The sequence below is a fragment of the Eptesicus fuscus genome, chromosome 3, assembly GCF_027574615.1.
Source record: "Eptesicus fuscus isolate TK198812 chromosome 3, DD_ASM_mEF_20220401, whole genome shotgun sequence".
NCBI lineage: Eukaryota > Metazoa > Chordata > Mammalia > Chiroptera > Vespertilionidae > Eptesicus > Eptesicus fuscus.
The window spans coordinates 109,562,223-109,578,809 of NC_072475.1; the positions used below are offsets into that span (position 1 = coordinate 109,562,223).

The 16,587-nt window shown below is 41.3% G+C and overlaps 1 protein-coding gene across 1 annotated transcript; it reads left to right on the plus strand.

Annotated features, from left to right (window-relative positions):
• Nucleotides 1-6,645: 6,645 nt before the first annotated feature.
• On the plus strand, nt 6,646-8,070 carry LOC103303300 (ras-related protein R-Ras2-like). Its single transcript, XM_054710317.1, has 2 exons — nt 6,646-6,738; nt 7,215-8,070. Exons 1-2 carry the CDS (start codon nt 6,646-6,648, stop codon nt 8,037-8,039), a joined length of 918 nt encoding a protein of 305 aa, XP_054566292.1. The 3' UTR covers nt 8,040-8,070.
• The last annotated feature ends 8,517 nt before the right edge of the window (nt 8,071-16,587 follow it).

The window sequence follows — 16,587 nt, forward strand, 5'->3', positions numbered from 1 at the left end:
AGAGTTTTTATGAAGAAACGTGTTGGAATGTGTCAAATGCTTTTTCTGTATCAGTGGATATGATTATATGGTTTTTATCTCTCAGTTTGTTTATATTTTATATCACATTTATTGATTTGTGAATATTGTACCATCCTTGCATCCCTGGAATAAATCCCACTTGGTCATGGTGTATGATCTTTCTAATGTAACTAGAGGCCTGTTGCACGAAAATTTGTGCACGGGGTTCCCTCACAGCCTTCCCCTCCTCACAGTCCCGGAGCCCTCACGGGATGTCCTACTGACGGGGAGTGGGCCTAAACCGCAGTCTGGCTTCCCTCTGCAGGAGGCGACCGGCGATCAGGTATATAGATACTTTCTGGAGGCAGCACGGACTCCTTCCTTATTTCTTTACTCTGTGGTTGGAGAACAGGGGACTAAAAAGTGGAAACAGAACTGTGGCCGAGCATGGGGATTTTGTAGTCAGCAGAAAGAGGGAGAGGGCTGGGGAAAGTCTAGACACATTTCCTTTGATTGTCCTCCCTTCCTCCAGGCCCCTCCCTCCATTTTTTCCTTCTTGTGGTGGACGCTCAGGCCTCAGACTGACTAGAGCCCAGCAACAGTGAGGTTCAGCCCCCTCATTTCTCAGCTGAATGTACAGCCACCTCGCATTCCAAGTGGGCTCTTTTCAAGTGACTGAAGTGCTGGGAATCCACAGCTCCTGGCCTCTCCCTTCTTGGTTTCCTACTAGGGTCGGTTGCAAAGTTCACCAAGACATCGAAGCAGCTCTTCCCTGGTAGTTCTGTACTGGCCCCCACCCAGGCCCTGCCTCGAGTCTCCAGGACCATGGTCTGCACTCTGGGAGGTCACCCAGAGCCCATTCCCCAGGGCAGGTGGGGCAGGGGGGTTGGCTTGGAGAGCTGGAAGAAGATGGCAGTGGCAGAGTAACAGATGGTATGAATTGGCGCCTGCTCAGCCAAACTTCCTAAGCTCCCCACTGGGCCCAGGCTGAGCACCTTGACTGCACCGGGAGGACCCCGCCTGAGGTCCCCTCCCTGCACCCAGCACCCTCCTACTCATTCCACCACCAGAGGCAGAAGCAGCTTGCCTGCGACACTCTTGTCCTTGCCAGCCAGGCAGGTAGTGGTACAGGCAGTGTGGCCTAAGGTGCCAGCAGCTGTGAGCCTCCTCCCCTTGCCTGAAGCACCGGGCAGGGTCCTCGGATGGCCGAAGAGGCAGGCATGGGGCCTGAGCAGGGAAGGGGCGGGGCACAGGGCAGTCTATACACGCCCACTACGGCTCCAGGCCATTAGGCTCCTGCCAAGTAGCAGCGGATGTGCAGCAGCCAGCAGTGAGGCCCCGCACCCCTCACAGCCGCCCCTGGGCACGGTGTATAGAGACGCCACCTGCCTGCAGCTGAGCCACCATCCAGCCGGGGACCTGCGGGGACTGGTAGGCCTCGGGCTCCCGCTGGCCTTGCCAAAGCCGGACTTGGACTTGGCCAGCAGCCTCTGTTCCCGCCCACCAGTCGGGAGCAGCCTCCGCCTCCTAGGCAGCCTTTAGTTAGCACTGGGCAGGCCTGTGCATGCCTGTGCAGGGGGCAGAAGTCCCCGCCCCCGTTCCCACCCACCAGCTCCTGCCTGGTGGTGACTGAGACACCTTAAGGGACAAATTAGCATATTACCTCTTTATATGTATAAATGCTGGATTTGATTTGCTAGAATTTTGTTGAGGATTTTGGCATCTATGTTCATGAGCGATATTGACCTGTAATTCTCTTTCTTTGTATTGTCTTTATCTGGTTTTGGGATAGGGTAATGCTAGCTTCGTAGAAAGAGCTTGGAAGTGTGTCTTCCTCTTGAGTTTTTTTTAAATAGTCTGAGGAAGATAGGTTTTATTTCTTCTTTGAATGTTTGATAAAACTCCCCTGTGAAGCCATCTGGTCCAAGGTTTTTGTTTGTTGGAAGTTTTTTTTATTACTGCTTCAATTTCCTCCATAGTTATTAGCCTTTTCAGATTTTTTGATTTCTCCTGATTGAGTTTTGGAAGGTCGTATATTTTTAGAAATATATCCATTTCTTCTAGGTTGACCAATTTGTTGGAGTAGAGTTGCTCATAGTATTTTTTAATGGTTCTCCGTATTTCTGTGGGGTCTGTTGTTATTTCACCTCTTTCATTTTTTATTTTGTTTATTTGGGTCCTCTCTCTTTGCTTATTGGTAAGCCTGGCTAGAGGTTTATCAATCTTGTTTATCCTTTCAAAGAACCAGCTCTTGGTTTCATTGATCTTTTGTATTGTTTTTTTTTTTTTTTTTTTTTTTTTGGTCTCTATGTCATTTATTTCCACTCTGATCTTTATTATTTCCTTCCTTCTGATCACATTGGGCTTTTCTTGTTGCTTTCTTTCTAATTTTTCAAGTTGCAGAGTTAGATGGTTTATTATCAGTTTTTCTTGTTTTTGTGAGGTAGGCCTGTAATGCTATGAACTTCCCTCTCAGGACTGCTTTCACTGTGTTCCAAAGATTTTAGATTGTTGTATTTTCATTGTAATTTGTTTCCAGGATGTGTTTTATTTCTTCTTTGATCTCTTTCGTAACCCACTCATTGTTTAATAGTGTGCTATTCAGCCTCCAAGTGTTTGAATTTTGTGATTGTTTTTACTGTAGTTGATTTCTAATTTTATGCCATTGTTATCTGATATGATTTCAATCTTCTTGAATTTGGAAAGACTCTGCCTGTGTCCCAATATGTGGTCTAACTTTGAAAATGTCCTATGTGTGCTTGAGAAGAATATATATTCTGTAGTTTTGGGGTGGAATGTTCTAAAGGTGTCAATAAATTCCATCTGATCTAGTGAGTCATTTGAGATTGATGTTTCTTTGCTAATATTTTGTCTAGGGGATTTATCCAGTGATGTTATGGGGTATTAAATTCTCCTACTATGATTGTGTTGCTGCCAATCTCTCCCCTGATATCTTTTTTTTTTAAATGTATTTTGGTGCTCCTACATTGGATGCATAAATATTTAACAGAGTTATAGCCTCTTGTTGTATTGATACCTTTAGAATTATGAAGTGGCCTTTATTGTCTCTTGTTATGGTTTTCACTTTGAGGTCTATTTTGTCAGATATAAGTATTGCTACCCCAGTGTTGTTGTTTTTTTCATTTCCATTTGCCTGATAGATATTTTTTCCATCCCTTCACTTTCAGTCTGAGTTCCTTGTTCTGAGGTGGGTCTCCTGTAGACATGTTTTCTTATCCATTCACTCACTCAATGTCTTCTGATCAGAGCATTTAATCCATTTATGTTTAATGTTATTATTGGTAAGTATTTTTTGATAGTCATTTCTGTACTTTATGCCTGTGTTCCTTCCTCCCTTTCTATTTCTTCTTTTTACAGCATTCCCTTTAACATTTCTTGCATTGCTGGCTTGGTAGTGATAAACTCCTTTAGCCTTTTTTTTTTTTTTTTGTCTGCAAAGCTCCTGATTTCTCCTTCAATTTTTATTGATAGTCTTGCTGGATAGAGTATTTTTGGATTCAGTCCTTTGCTTTGCATCACTTTATATACCTCCTTCCATTACCTTCTAGCTTGATGTGTTTCTGTTGAAAAATCATTTGAACATCTGATGGAGGATCCTTTGTAGGTAACTCTCTGTCTCTCTCTCTTGCAGCCTTTAAGATTCTCTCTTTGTCGTTAACATTTGCCATTGCAATTGTGACTTGTCTTGGTGTGGGTCTTTTGGGATTCATCTTGCTTGGGACTCTGTACTTGTGTAACTTTTTTCTTCCCCATATCTGGGAAGTTTTATGTCATTATTTCTTCAAATAGACTCTCTAATCCTTGCTGCTCTTCTTGTCCTTCTGGCAACCTTATCCTATATAATAATAGACAAATATGCAAATTGACCATACCTCCGACACACCCACAAGCCACGCCCACAAGCCACGCCCACCATCCAATCAGAGCGAGCATGCAAATTAACCCAAACCAAGATGGCTACAGCCACAAAGAGCAAGGTTTCCTAGGTAACAGAGGAAGCCAAGCTTTCTGCCAGCCGTTGCAGGCCTAAGCCTCCACTCAAGCTACAAAGTTTCAATTATACAAAGTAAACAAATTCAAACAAATGGCGGCAGAATGGAGCTTGAGAGAGCAGGCCAGGGTTGCCGCCGGCAACAGGGGAAGCAAAGCTTTCCACACACCCTGGCAGGGCCCACCCGCTTAAGGCAACAAAGTTTCAATTATAACCCTAACACAAATGGCTTCGGGCCTCGGAGGGAGCCCCAGGCTTGGCTCTGCTCCAGGCTACAAAGTTTCAATTGTAGAAGGAAAATAAATTCCAGATACCAGGGCCTCCACTTGCGTTGCCAGGGGGCGTGGCCAGCCTGCAAACCACCACAGGCCCCTCTCTCAGGCCACCCCATGCCCCAAGGGTACCCCACCCTGATCAGGGACACCCTTCAGGGAAAACCAGCTGGCCCCCACCCCTGTACCAGGCCTCTATCCTATCTAATAAAAGAGTACTAGGCAGCCAAAACCGGCTTGGCTCAATGGATAGAGCGTCGGCCTGTGGACTGAAAGGTCCCAGGTTCGATTCCGGTCAAGGGCATGTACCTTGGTTGCGGGCACATCCCCAGTAGGGGGTGTGTAGGAGGCAGCTGATCGATGATTCTCTCTCATGGATGTTTCTAACTCTCTATCCCTCTCTCTTCCTCTCTGTAAAAATCAATAAAATATATTTAAAAAAAAAAGAGTACTATGCAGATTGATCATCACTGCAACACACAATATAGCTGCCCCCATGTGGTCAAAGATCCTGCCCCCATGTGGACACAGGATCGCCACCACAAGATGGCCAGCAGGAGAGGGCAGTTGGGAGGCACCTGGCCTGCAAGGGAGGGCAGTTGAGAGGGACCAAGCCTGCAAGAGAGGGCAGTTGGAGGTGATCAACCCTGCGGGAGAGGGCAGTTAGGGGTGGCCAGGCTGGCAGATGAGGGAAGTTGAGGGCAAACAGGCTGGCAGCAGAGTGGTTAGGGGGTGATCAGGCTGGCAGGCAGAAGCAGTTAGGGGCAATCAGGAAGGCAGGCAGGCAAGCAGTTGGGAGCCAGCAGTCCTGGATTGTGAGAGGCAGGCAGAAGCGGTTAGGGGCAATCAGGAAGGCAGGCAGGCAAGCAGTTGGGAGCCAGCAGTCCTGGATTGTGAGAGGGATGTCCGACTGCCCGTTTAGGCCCGATCCCACCGGTGGGATCGGGCCTAAACGGGCAGTCGGACATCCCTTGAGGGGTCCCAGATTGGAGAGGGTACAGGCTGGGCTGAGAGGGTACAGGCTGGGGTACAACCTCCCTCCGTGCACGAATTTCGTGCACCGGGCCTCTAGTTATATGTATGATACTTCATTTCATGTTGTCCAAAGCTCCTTTAGGCTCTCCTCCTGCTTTTTAATTCTTTCTCCAGTTGCTATTCAGATTGAGCTTGTTTCTCTACCTTATCTTCTAACTCACTAATTCAGTCCTCTGCTTCTTCTAGTCTACTGTTGAAATCTTCCATGGTGTTTTTGATTATAGCTATATCACTTTTCATTTCTTCCTGATTTTTGCATGGGTTGTTGATTTTCTCATCCATCCGGTGTATGAATTGTACTACCATTACTCTGAATTCTTTTTCATGTTGCATGCCTCCATTTCACTTATTTCCTTTCTTGGTGACTCCTCATTTTCTTTCTTCTGGGGTTTGTGTCATTGTCTCCCCATTCTGACTATCACCAGAAGGTTCAAACGTCAAGTTGCATGGGCCTGGGCCGTGTGCAGTGGGAGCTTCACACCACCCAAGTGTCACTGAAGAGTTCTGACACCAAGACGTGTGGTTGTCGTGGGTTGGTGGGAGCCACGCTCACCCAGGATCAGAGTGACCTGCACTCAGTGTGGCCTCGTGCACTCACCTAGAATCAGAGACTCTGCCTGTGCCATGCTGAAACAGAGACCCTGCTGGTGTGTGCCAAAAATCAGAGTCCCCTAGCGCATGCCAGGTGTCAAAGTTCTCCTGTGCCCGCACCAAGAATTGAGTATCAGAGTCACTTTTGCTTGGTGTGGCCTCGCGCTGAGAATCAGGGTCCCTTTGTGTGCATGCATAAAAGAATTGGAGACACTGGCTCCTAGTGTTAATGCAGTGGGAATCAGGAATCCCAGTCGCACGCGATGAGAAATAGATTCAAATCACTGTTTCTCAATGCTGCCTTTTGAGTAGAGAATCAGGGTCTGCAGTCCTCTTGGGGGACCGGGTTACACAGTAGCACTGTGTCAGCAGGAGGTCCACTCCTGTGCTGCAGAAAACAGATTTCCATGTGCCCTTGCCCAAAATTGAAGTCAGGTGGCACTGCCACCCTGTGTGGGCATGAGGTTTGGACACCCGATTGCCTTGCGGGGAACAGATTTCTAGTGTCCACATGTGCCCAGGCTCAAATTCCTATAGCGGCACTGAAGCCATGTGGGAGGGGCAGGTCTAGCAGTTCCTATGACACTGCTGTGAGCCTGCAGGGACCAGGATGGGCTCCGTGACTCACAGAAATCTGTGGCCAGATATCTGGATTCTTGATGTCTGTGGGACTGCAGCTGTGATCGCAGGTCTCTGTCCCCAGTGGCTGCAGGGTCCCTGTTTGCATCTGAGACCATGCTGGATGGTGCTGAGGACAAGATACTAGTGTCAAGCAGCTCTGTTTTTCACGATGGCATGGTCTCTGTGCTCGCGCTGGCTGCCCCCAGAGTATCCGCGGTGGCAGCGGGTCTCCACCGTCTAAGACTGTCCGGTTTGGCAGCCCCTTGGAAGACCTGCAGGATCTAACTGTCCCTAGCTCATACACACACACCACACACATCCACATACTCCTCTATCGCTCCCTCACTCTCTCACACTCTCTCCCTCCGTACCTTCCTGCCGGTTGCCATCTTCACAATCCCCTATCTTAGATATTTAATACCTACTGGAATATAAGTTAATTATCTCACAAACAGACAAAATTTTTTTTAAAGTATCTAGACACAAAGCTTTGGGGAATCTCAAAAATAATTTTTCAAGAGCAACGAGAGTCAAAGATAATCACACTAAGAAAAAAGAAAAATATATGAGTAAGAACCAGAATTATTTAAAAATTCTTTACATATTGATTTTGTAGCTGTTCTGGAGGCAGGCACTGCGGAGACATGTGGACTTGCGAGCCCCTTGGTCGCTGCTGCCCCTAGCCCCTGCGGTCACCCCACTTCTCTGCGCCTTGGACGCAACTCGGCCAGCTGGGGTGCCTCGCTGCGGCACAAACCGGCCTTCCCAGCAACTCCCAGCGCCCGGGACCCCAGCCCGCAGGCTTGCCCGCTCGCCCGCGGGCCGCACAGGTCCCCAGAGCCGGGCCTAGGGCGGGCAGCGGCTGGGCGTGGGTGGGCTGGGCTTGGCGGCTTCCCGTGGCCGTGGCCAGCTGGCAGGATGGCTCTGGCCAGGAGAAGTACCGGCTCGTGGTGGTTGGCGGGGGCGGCGGGGGCAAGTCGGCGCTCACCATCCAGTTCATCCAGTCTTATTTTGTGATGGATTATGATCCAACCATCAAGGATTCCTACACAAAGCAGTGCGTGATAGATGACAGAGCGGCCCGGCTAGATATTCTAGATACAGCAGGACAAGAAGAGTTTGGAGCTAAGAGAGAACAGTATATGCGAACTGGCGAGGGTTTCCTGTTGGTCTTTTCAGTCACAGATAGAGGCAGTTTTGAAGAAATCTCCAAGTTTCAAAGACAGATTCTCAGAGTAAAGGATCGTGATGAGTTTCCAATGATTTTAATCGGTAACAAAGCAGATCTGGATCATCAGAGACAGGTAACACAGGAAGGACAGCAGTTAGCAGGACAACTGAAGGTTACTTATATGGAGGCATCTGCAAAGATTAGGATGAATGTAGATCAAGCATTCCATGAACTTGTCCGGGTTATAAGGAAATTTCAAGAGCAGGAATGTCCCCCTTCACCAGAACCAACGTGGAAAGGAAAAGACAAGAAAGGCTGCCCTTGTGTCATTTTCTAAGAATCCCTTGAGTTATAGCTACCAACTGCCAGGAAAGCCCCCAATTTCTCTCATTACAGTGACGTCACAGTGGTACCTTTCTAGCCTTAGACAAGTGGTCACGGTGGTGGCCTCTGACCAAGAAGCTGGCTTACTACTTCTGTGAGGCTGACCACATGGTCATTTCAAGACAGATGGAAAGGAAACACTAAGGCTGCTTCAAAAGTTTTCTGATTATTTCAAAAGATATAACTGTGTAAACAGACACATTCTTTTTTAAGGGCTTACATTTTAATATGGATGAATCAGATTTGGAACCTAAGCTGTTTGCCAAACTGAAATCATAGATTTTGAAATAACTTTTAACGTCTGGAATCATATTACCTACTGCTAATCTAAATAGAAACATAGGGAGTTTTTGTTTTGTTTTTAAGTTTGAATTTTTGCCTATCTCTAAAACTTTTTATGTCACCTTTCATTACCTTAAATACACTGAATCGAATCCTCAAAAGTGAGACATCTCAGACCTTTACGGATGCTACAGCCTTTGATTTCCAGTGGCCAAAATACCAAAATGCCTATTGTATTTATAAATTAAAAACTACTTTAAAAGCCTTTATTATTACTCCTGCTCTTAAAGATGATAATATTCTGTGTGGCCAAATATTTGGACTCATTCTGGACTTAGGCATTTCAATGGTCTTGGTTTTCTAATTTCACTCTTTTCACAACCATGTTCAGAGTAAAAATAAAGCATTTATGTGTGTCTTCCTTTGTATTTCTGGATAAGGGGGTTCAAAAAAACTAAAACTTTTTCTTTTAACATAAAATAAGGAATTGATCTTTCCAGGGTCAGAGATGATTAATGTTTTTGCTATATACTTTTATACATTATTTTCTTATCAAACTAGTTAACAAGTATTTTTATATGTTTGTAAGCAACTATGCTTTCACAGCATACCCTGTGTGTATGTAAAGATAAGTATTTAATTCTCACTGTTCACTTTTAACTGACAAAGAAAAAAAAAAGTGAAAACTACAGGAACTGTGGTGGAACTTGACTTGCTCCTCTGGTCCTGGTTGTGACAATCTTTGGCCAGTCACACAGCTACCCGAGAAACCTGCCCAGCAGAGTACAACAGGATGAGGATCTGAAATCACCCTCACCGTCCGCTAGATATTGACTGTGTATACGGTAGTACCTGTAAACCTTTAAATGGACAATTACTATAACTGTGGGTGGCTTCTGATTTCGTTTTTAATTCTGTGGATTGTGTTTAAACAATTCAAAAGTCTGTTCCTGATTTTGAGATACTAAGTGGTATTGCACAGTTGTCACTTTATTGAATGTGTACAATAGTCCCAAGAGGTTTATAAAGTGTACCCTTGTATAGTTTCAGGTGCTGGAATTAAAATTGATCTGTTATCACAAAATAAACTAATTAATTAATTAATTAAAAAAATAAAAATTATTTACATATTGACATTACCCCAAACAGATTACAATATAACTATGCTTACTGTGCATGAAGAAATATTCATGAAACTCACGAATATCTGCAGAGACTAGAAAAAGTGACAAAACAGACTTGAAATATAACCAAATACAATTTGAAGAAGTAAAAAATTAAAAAATGTAATGCAATAAAAATGCAAAATATAAAATACTTATAAAAATTAAATACAATTAAATACAGTATAAAAATAAAATTTAAAAATATGCTCAGGATACATGTTTGACAGCAAACCAGGAACATTAGTATAGTAGAAAAAAGTAGAAAACTGAAAAATAGGTTTAAAAAAGCTAAAAATAGAGATAAAAACAGGGAAAAATATAAAATAATGTGAAAGACAAGAGGGATTAGTAAAACTTCCAGAAGAAAATTATATTTTTAATTTGTATGTACCTTATTACATAGCCCCCAAAAATAAGCAAACATTGATAATAACAAAAGAAAGGACAAATCTATAATTATAGTGGGAAATTGTTATATACTTCCCTTAGTTAATTGTAGAATTAACATACCAAAAAATAAGTAAGGCTATGTAAGATTTTTAAAATATAACTTAAGAAATTGATCTATGAAAATGATACATTAAAATTGTAGAATACGTATTTTGAAAGTGTATATGGACCATGAAGAAAATTATCTATCCTGTGTCATAATATACCTGTCAGCAAATACCAAAGGATTAGAATCACAGAAAAAAAAAAAATAGAAAGGGGCACAAGGTAATTTCTGTGACTCTGGCTACTTTCTAGCTTACCCTGGATGGTAGCAACATGAACAGACACTTTATAACAAGCTGTTAAGCTATATATCTATGTTTTGTACTATATTATATGTGATTCATTTTTCAAAGTGTACTCTCTCACTAAAATGCATTTATGTCAGAAATTATTCAGAAAAAGATAGCTAGAAAATGTCTCAAATTTTCAGAAATCCAATATATATATATATATATATATATACATATATATATATATATATATATCTTTTTTTATTAAGGTATTATATGTGTACATATCTTACCATTGCCCCCCCCACCACCACACTCCCATACATACCCTCACTCCCCAGAGTTTTGCATCCATTGGTTATGGTTATATGCATGCATACAAGTCCTTCAGTTGATCTCTTATCTCCCCCACCTCTCCCTAACCTTCTTGTTGTAATTTGACAGTCTGTTTGATGCTTTACTGTCTCTGTATCTATCTTTTTGTTCATCAGTTTATAGTGTTCTTTATTATGCATAAATGAGTGAAATCATGTGGAATTTTTCTTTCATTGACTGGCTTATTTCACTTAGCATAATGTTCTCCAATTCCATCCAGGTTGCTGCAAATGGTAAGAATTCCTTCTTTTTATGGCAACATAGTATTCCATTGTGTAGATGTACCATGGTTTTCTGATCCAGTCATCCGCTGACAGGCACCTAGGCTGTTTCCAAATCTTAGCTATTGTAAATTGTGCTGCTATGAACATAGGGGTGCATATATCCTTTCTGATTGGTGTTTCTAGTTTCTTAGGATATATTCCTAGGAGTGGGATTACTGGGTCAAATGGGAGTTCCATTTTCAGTTTTTTGAGGAAACTCCATACTGTTCTCCACAGTGGCTGCACCAGTCTGCATTCTCCTCAGCGGTGCACGAGTGTTCCTTTTTCTCCGCACCCTTGCCAACACTTGTCCTTTGTTGATTTGTTGATGGTAGCGATTCTGACAGGCGTGAGATGGTACTGCATTGTCGTTTTGATTTGCATCTCTCAGATAATTAGTGACTTTGAGCATGTTTTCATGTGTCTCTTGGCCTTTCTTCTGTCTTCTTTCGAAAAGATTATGTTTAGGTCCATTGCCCATTTTTTATTGGATCATTTATCTTCCTTTTATTAAGTTGGATAAGCTGCCTGTAGATGTTGGAGATTAAACCTTTATCAGTGATAACATTTGCAAATATGTTATCCCATACAGTGGGCTTTCTTGTTGTTTTGTTGATGGTTTCTTTTGCTGTGCAAAAGCTTTTTATTTTGATGTAGTCCCATTTGTTTATTTTCTCTTTAGCTTCCATTGTCCTAGAGGCAGTGTCAGTGAAGAAGTTCTTTTGGCATATATCTGAGATTTTGCTGCCTGTGGATTCCTCTAGTATTTTTATGGTTTCCTGTCTTATGTTTAAGTCCTTTATCCATTTTGAGGTTTTTTTTGTGTGTGTATGGTGTAAGTTGGTGATCTAGTTTCATTTTTTTGCATATATCTGTCCAGATTTCCCAACACCATTTATTGAAGAGACTGTCTTGACTCCATTGAATATTCATTCCTCCTTTGTCAAATATTAATTGAGCATAGTGTTTTGAGTCGATATCTGGATTTTCTATTCTATTCCATTGATCTAAATGTCTGTTCTTGTGCCAGTACCAGGCTGTTTTGAGAACAGTGGCTTTGTAATACAGCTTGAAATCTGGTATTGAGATCCCTCCTACTTAATTCTTCTTTCTCAGGATTGCTGTGACTATTTGAGGTCTTTTTTTTATTCCAGATGAATTTTTGGAGAGTTCTTTCAAGGTCTGTGAAATATGCCATTGGTATTTTAATGGGGTGTGCATTGAATCTATAGATTGCTTTGGGTAGTATGGACATTTTAATGATGTTGATTCTACCAATCCATGAACATGGTATGTTCTTCCATCTGTTTACGTCTTTCTCTATCTCTTTTTTCAGTGTCCTGTAGTTTTCCGTGTATAGGTGTTGTACCTCCTTAGTTAAGTTTATTCCTAGGTATCTTAATTTTTTTTTTATGTGATGGTAAATGGGATTGCTTTTTTAGTCTCTCTTTCTGTAAGTTAACTATTGGTGTATAGAAAGGCCATAGATTTCTTGGCGTTAATTTTGTATCCCGCTACATTGCCAAATTCATTTATTAAGTCTATTAGTTTTTTGATGGAATCTTTTGGGTTTTTAATGTACAATATCAGGTCTTCTGCAAATAAGGACAGCTTTACTTGTTCTTTTCCAATTTGGATACTTTTACTTCTTCTTGCCTAATTGCAATGATAATACTTCCAGTACTATGTCAAAGAGGAGTGGTGAGAGTGGATATCCCTGTCTTGTTCCTGTTCTTAGGATAAATGTTTTTAGTTTTTGTCCATTGAGTATGATGTTTGCTGTGGGTTTATCATATATAGCTTTTATTATGTTGAGGTATGAGCCTTCTATTCCCACCTTGTTGAGAGTTTTTATCAAGAAAGGGTGTTGGATTTTGTGAAATGCTTTTTCTGCATCAATTGATATGACTATGTGATTTTTATCTCCCAATTTGTTTATGTGATGTATCACATTTATTGATTTGCAGATATTGTACCATCCTTGCATTCCTGGGATAAATCCTACTTGGTCATGGTGTATGATCTTTCTGATGTACAGCTGGAGCTGATTTTCTAGAATTTTGTTGAGGATTTTGGCATCTATGTTCATGAGGGATATTGGCCCTGTAATTCTCTTTCATTGTGTTGTCTTTATCTGGTTTTCCCTTTCATTGCGTTGTCTTTATCTGGTTTTGGTATTAGGGTGATGCTGGCTTCATAGAAGGAGGTTGGAAGTGTTCCTTCCACTTGAATTTTTTTAGAATAGTCTGAGGAGGATAGGTTTTAGTTCTTCCTTGGAGGTTTGGTAAAACTCTCCTGTGAAGCCAGTCTGGCCCCGGACTTTTGTTTGCAGGAAGCTTTTTGATGACTGCTTTAATTTCTTCCATAGTTACTGACCTATTTAGCTATTTAGATTCTTCCTGATTGAGTTTTGGAAGGTTATATTTTTCTAGGAATATGTCCATTTCCTCCAGGATGTCCAGTTTGTTGGAATAGACTTGTTTGTAGTATTTTTTAACAATCCTTTGAATTTCGTTGGTGTCTGTTGTTATTTCACCTCTTTCACTTCTGATTTTGTTTATTTGGGTCCTCTCTCTTTGCTTCTTGGTGAGTCTGACTAGAGGTCATCAATCCCGTTTATCTTTCCCAAGAACCAGCTCTTGGTTTTGTTTATCTTTTGTATTGTTTCTTTGGTCTCTATATCGTTTGTCTCCTCTCTGATCTTTATTATTTCCTTCGTTCTGCTTATACTGGGCTTTTCTTGTTGCTCTCTTTCTAACTCTTTGAGTTGTATGGTTAGGTCATTTATTACTATTGTTTCTTTTTTTTGCAGTAGGCTTGTAGAGCTATGAACTTCCCTCTCAAGACTGCTTTCGCTGTGTCCCATAGATTTTGGATTGTTGTATTTTCATTGTCATTTGTTGCCATGATATTTTTTATTTCTTCCTTGACCTCTCTGGTGACCCAGTCATTGTTTAATAGCATTCTGTTTAATCTCCATGTGTTTGATTTCTTTGGATTGTATTTATTGTAGTTGATTTCCAGTTTTATGCCACTGTGATCTGAGAAGATGCTTGATATGATTTCTATCTTCTTGAATTTGAAGAGACTTTGCCTGTGTCCCAACATATGGTCTATCTTTTAAAATGACCCATGTGCACTTGAGAAGAATATGTATTCTGTGGCTTTGGGGTGAAATGTTCTGAAGATGTCAATTAATTCCATCTGGTCTAGTCAGTCATTTAGGATTGAAGTTTCTTTGCTGATTGTTTGTTTAGAGGATTTGTGCAATGGTGATAGTGGGGCATTAAAGTCTCCTACTATGATTGTATTGCTGTCAGTCTCTCCTTTGATATCCTCCAGGGTTTATTTATGTATTTGGGTTCTCCTGTATTGGGTGCGTATATGTTTACCAGAGGTATTTCTTCTTGTTGGGTTTCTCCCTTTAGTATTATGAAGTGGCCTTCCTTATCTCTTGTTATATCCTTCACCTTGAGAGCTAATTTGTCAGATATAAGTATTGCTACCCCAGCTTTTTTTTTCATTTCCATTTGCCTGGAAAACCTTTTTCTATCCCTTCACTCTCAGTCTGTGTGCGTCTTTTTTTCTGAGGTGGGTTTCTTGAAGACAGCAGATATATCAGTTTTGTTTTCTTATCCAATCCATTACCCTATGTCTTTTGATTGGGGCATTCAATCCATTTACATTTAAAGTTATTATTGATAGGTACTTATTTGTTGCTATTTTTATTACATTCCTCTGTGTTCCTTCTTTGCTTCCTATTCTTTTTTTTTTCTTTCTTTTTTTTTTTTGTAGCCGACCGTTTAGCATTTCTTGCATTGCTGGTTTGGTGGTGATAAATTCCCTTAGTCCGTTTTTGTCTGTGAAGCTTCTGATTTCACCTTCAATTTTGATTGATAGCCTTGCTGGGTACAGTATTCTTGGATTGAGACCCTTCCTTTGCATGACTTTGTATATTTCATTCCATTCCCTTCTGGCCTGATGAGTTTCTGTTGAGAAATCAGTTGCTAGACTGATGGGAGTTCCTTTGTATGTAACTTTCTGTCTCTCTCTGGCCGCTTTAAGATTCTTACTTTGTCATTGGTGTTTGCCAATTTAATTATAATGTGCCTTGGTGTCGGTGTTTTGGGGTTCATTTTGTTTGGGACTCTGTGAGCTTCTTGGACTTGTGTGGGTTTTTCTTCCCTATTTCAGGGAAGTTTTCTGTCATTATTTCTTCAAACTGGTTTTCTATTCCTTGTTCAGTTTCCTTTTCTTCTGGAACCCCTATTATGCGGATGTTGTTTTGTTTCCTGTTGTCCCAAAGTTCCCTTAGGCTCTCCTCCTGCTTTCTAATTATTTTTTTTTTCTAGAAGCTGCTCTACTTGGGTCTTTTTTTCCATCTTGTCTTCTACCTCACTGACGTGGTCCTTTGCTTCTTCTATGCTACCGATGATGCTTTCTACTGAATTCTTTATAGCAGCGATGTCATTTTTCATTTCTTCTTGGTTCTTCTTCATTTCCTCTTGGTTCTTACTCATATTGTCAAATTTGTCTTCCATTCTTTTCAACCACTTGATGACCATTTCTCTGAATTCTTTCTCTGATAAGTTGCTTGCCTCTAATTCGTTTACTTCCTTTTCTGGTTATGACTGCTTTTTTTTCCTATGCGGGCTGTTTCTTTGTCTCCCTATGATCTCTCTTCTCTGGATGTCTGCTTATGTAGTTCTCTCTCTCCTGCATTGATTTAAAGGCACAAAATACAACACAACCAGGTACAACACACAAGGCACTGAACAGAATTGTATTCATGATATTAATAAACTCCAGTAAAGGTGTCCAGCAGTGAAAGACAAATTAGGGGATAGGAGAGGAAGAGGAAAAGTAAAAAGCAAGAACAAAAAAGGAGTGTGAAAATGAACTTAGGAAATGGGGAAAAAAAGTAAGAGAGACAAGAACGAGACTAAGAGAGAAAAGGGGAACAAACTATATATATGGGGAGTAAACTCCAATAGAACAACCACTAATCCCAGCAAATGCCAGCAACACCAACCTGGAGATTAATACAAATTACAACACCAATTAATATCAAGCGAGGTGAAAGAGAATTAGAGACCAATATCTCTCATGAACATAGATGCCAAAATCCTCAACAAAATCCTAGCAAATCGGCTCCAGCAATACATCAGAAAGATCATACATCATGACCAAGTAGGATTTATCCCAGGAATGCAAGGATGATACAATATCCGCAAATGAATAAATGTGATACATCACATAAACAAATTGAGAGATGAAAATCACATAGTCATATCAATAGATGCAGAAAAAGCATTTGACAAAATCCAACACGCTTTCTTGATAAAAACTCACAACAAGGTGGGAATAGAAGGCTCATACCTCAACATAATAAAAGCTATATATAATAAACCCACAGCAAACATCATACTCAATGGGCAAAAACTAAAACCATTTCCCCTAAGAACAGGAACAAGACAGGAATGCCCACTCTCACCATTCCTGTTTGACATAGTACTGGAAGTATTAGCCATTGCAATTAGACAAGAAGAAGAAATAAAAGGCATCCAAATTGGAAAATAAGAAGTAAAGCTGTCCTTATTTGCAGATGACATGATATTGTACATAAAAAAACCCAAAAGATTCCATCAAAAAACTAATAGACTTAATAAATGAATTTGGCAATGTAGCGG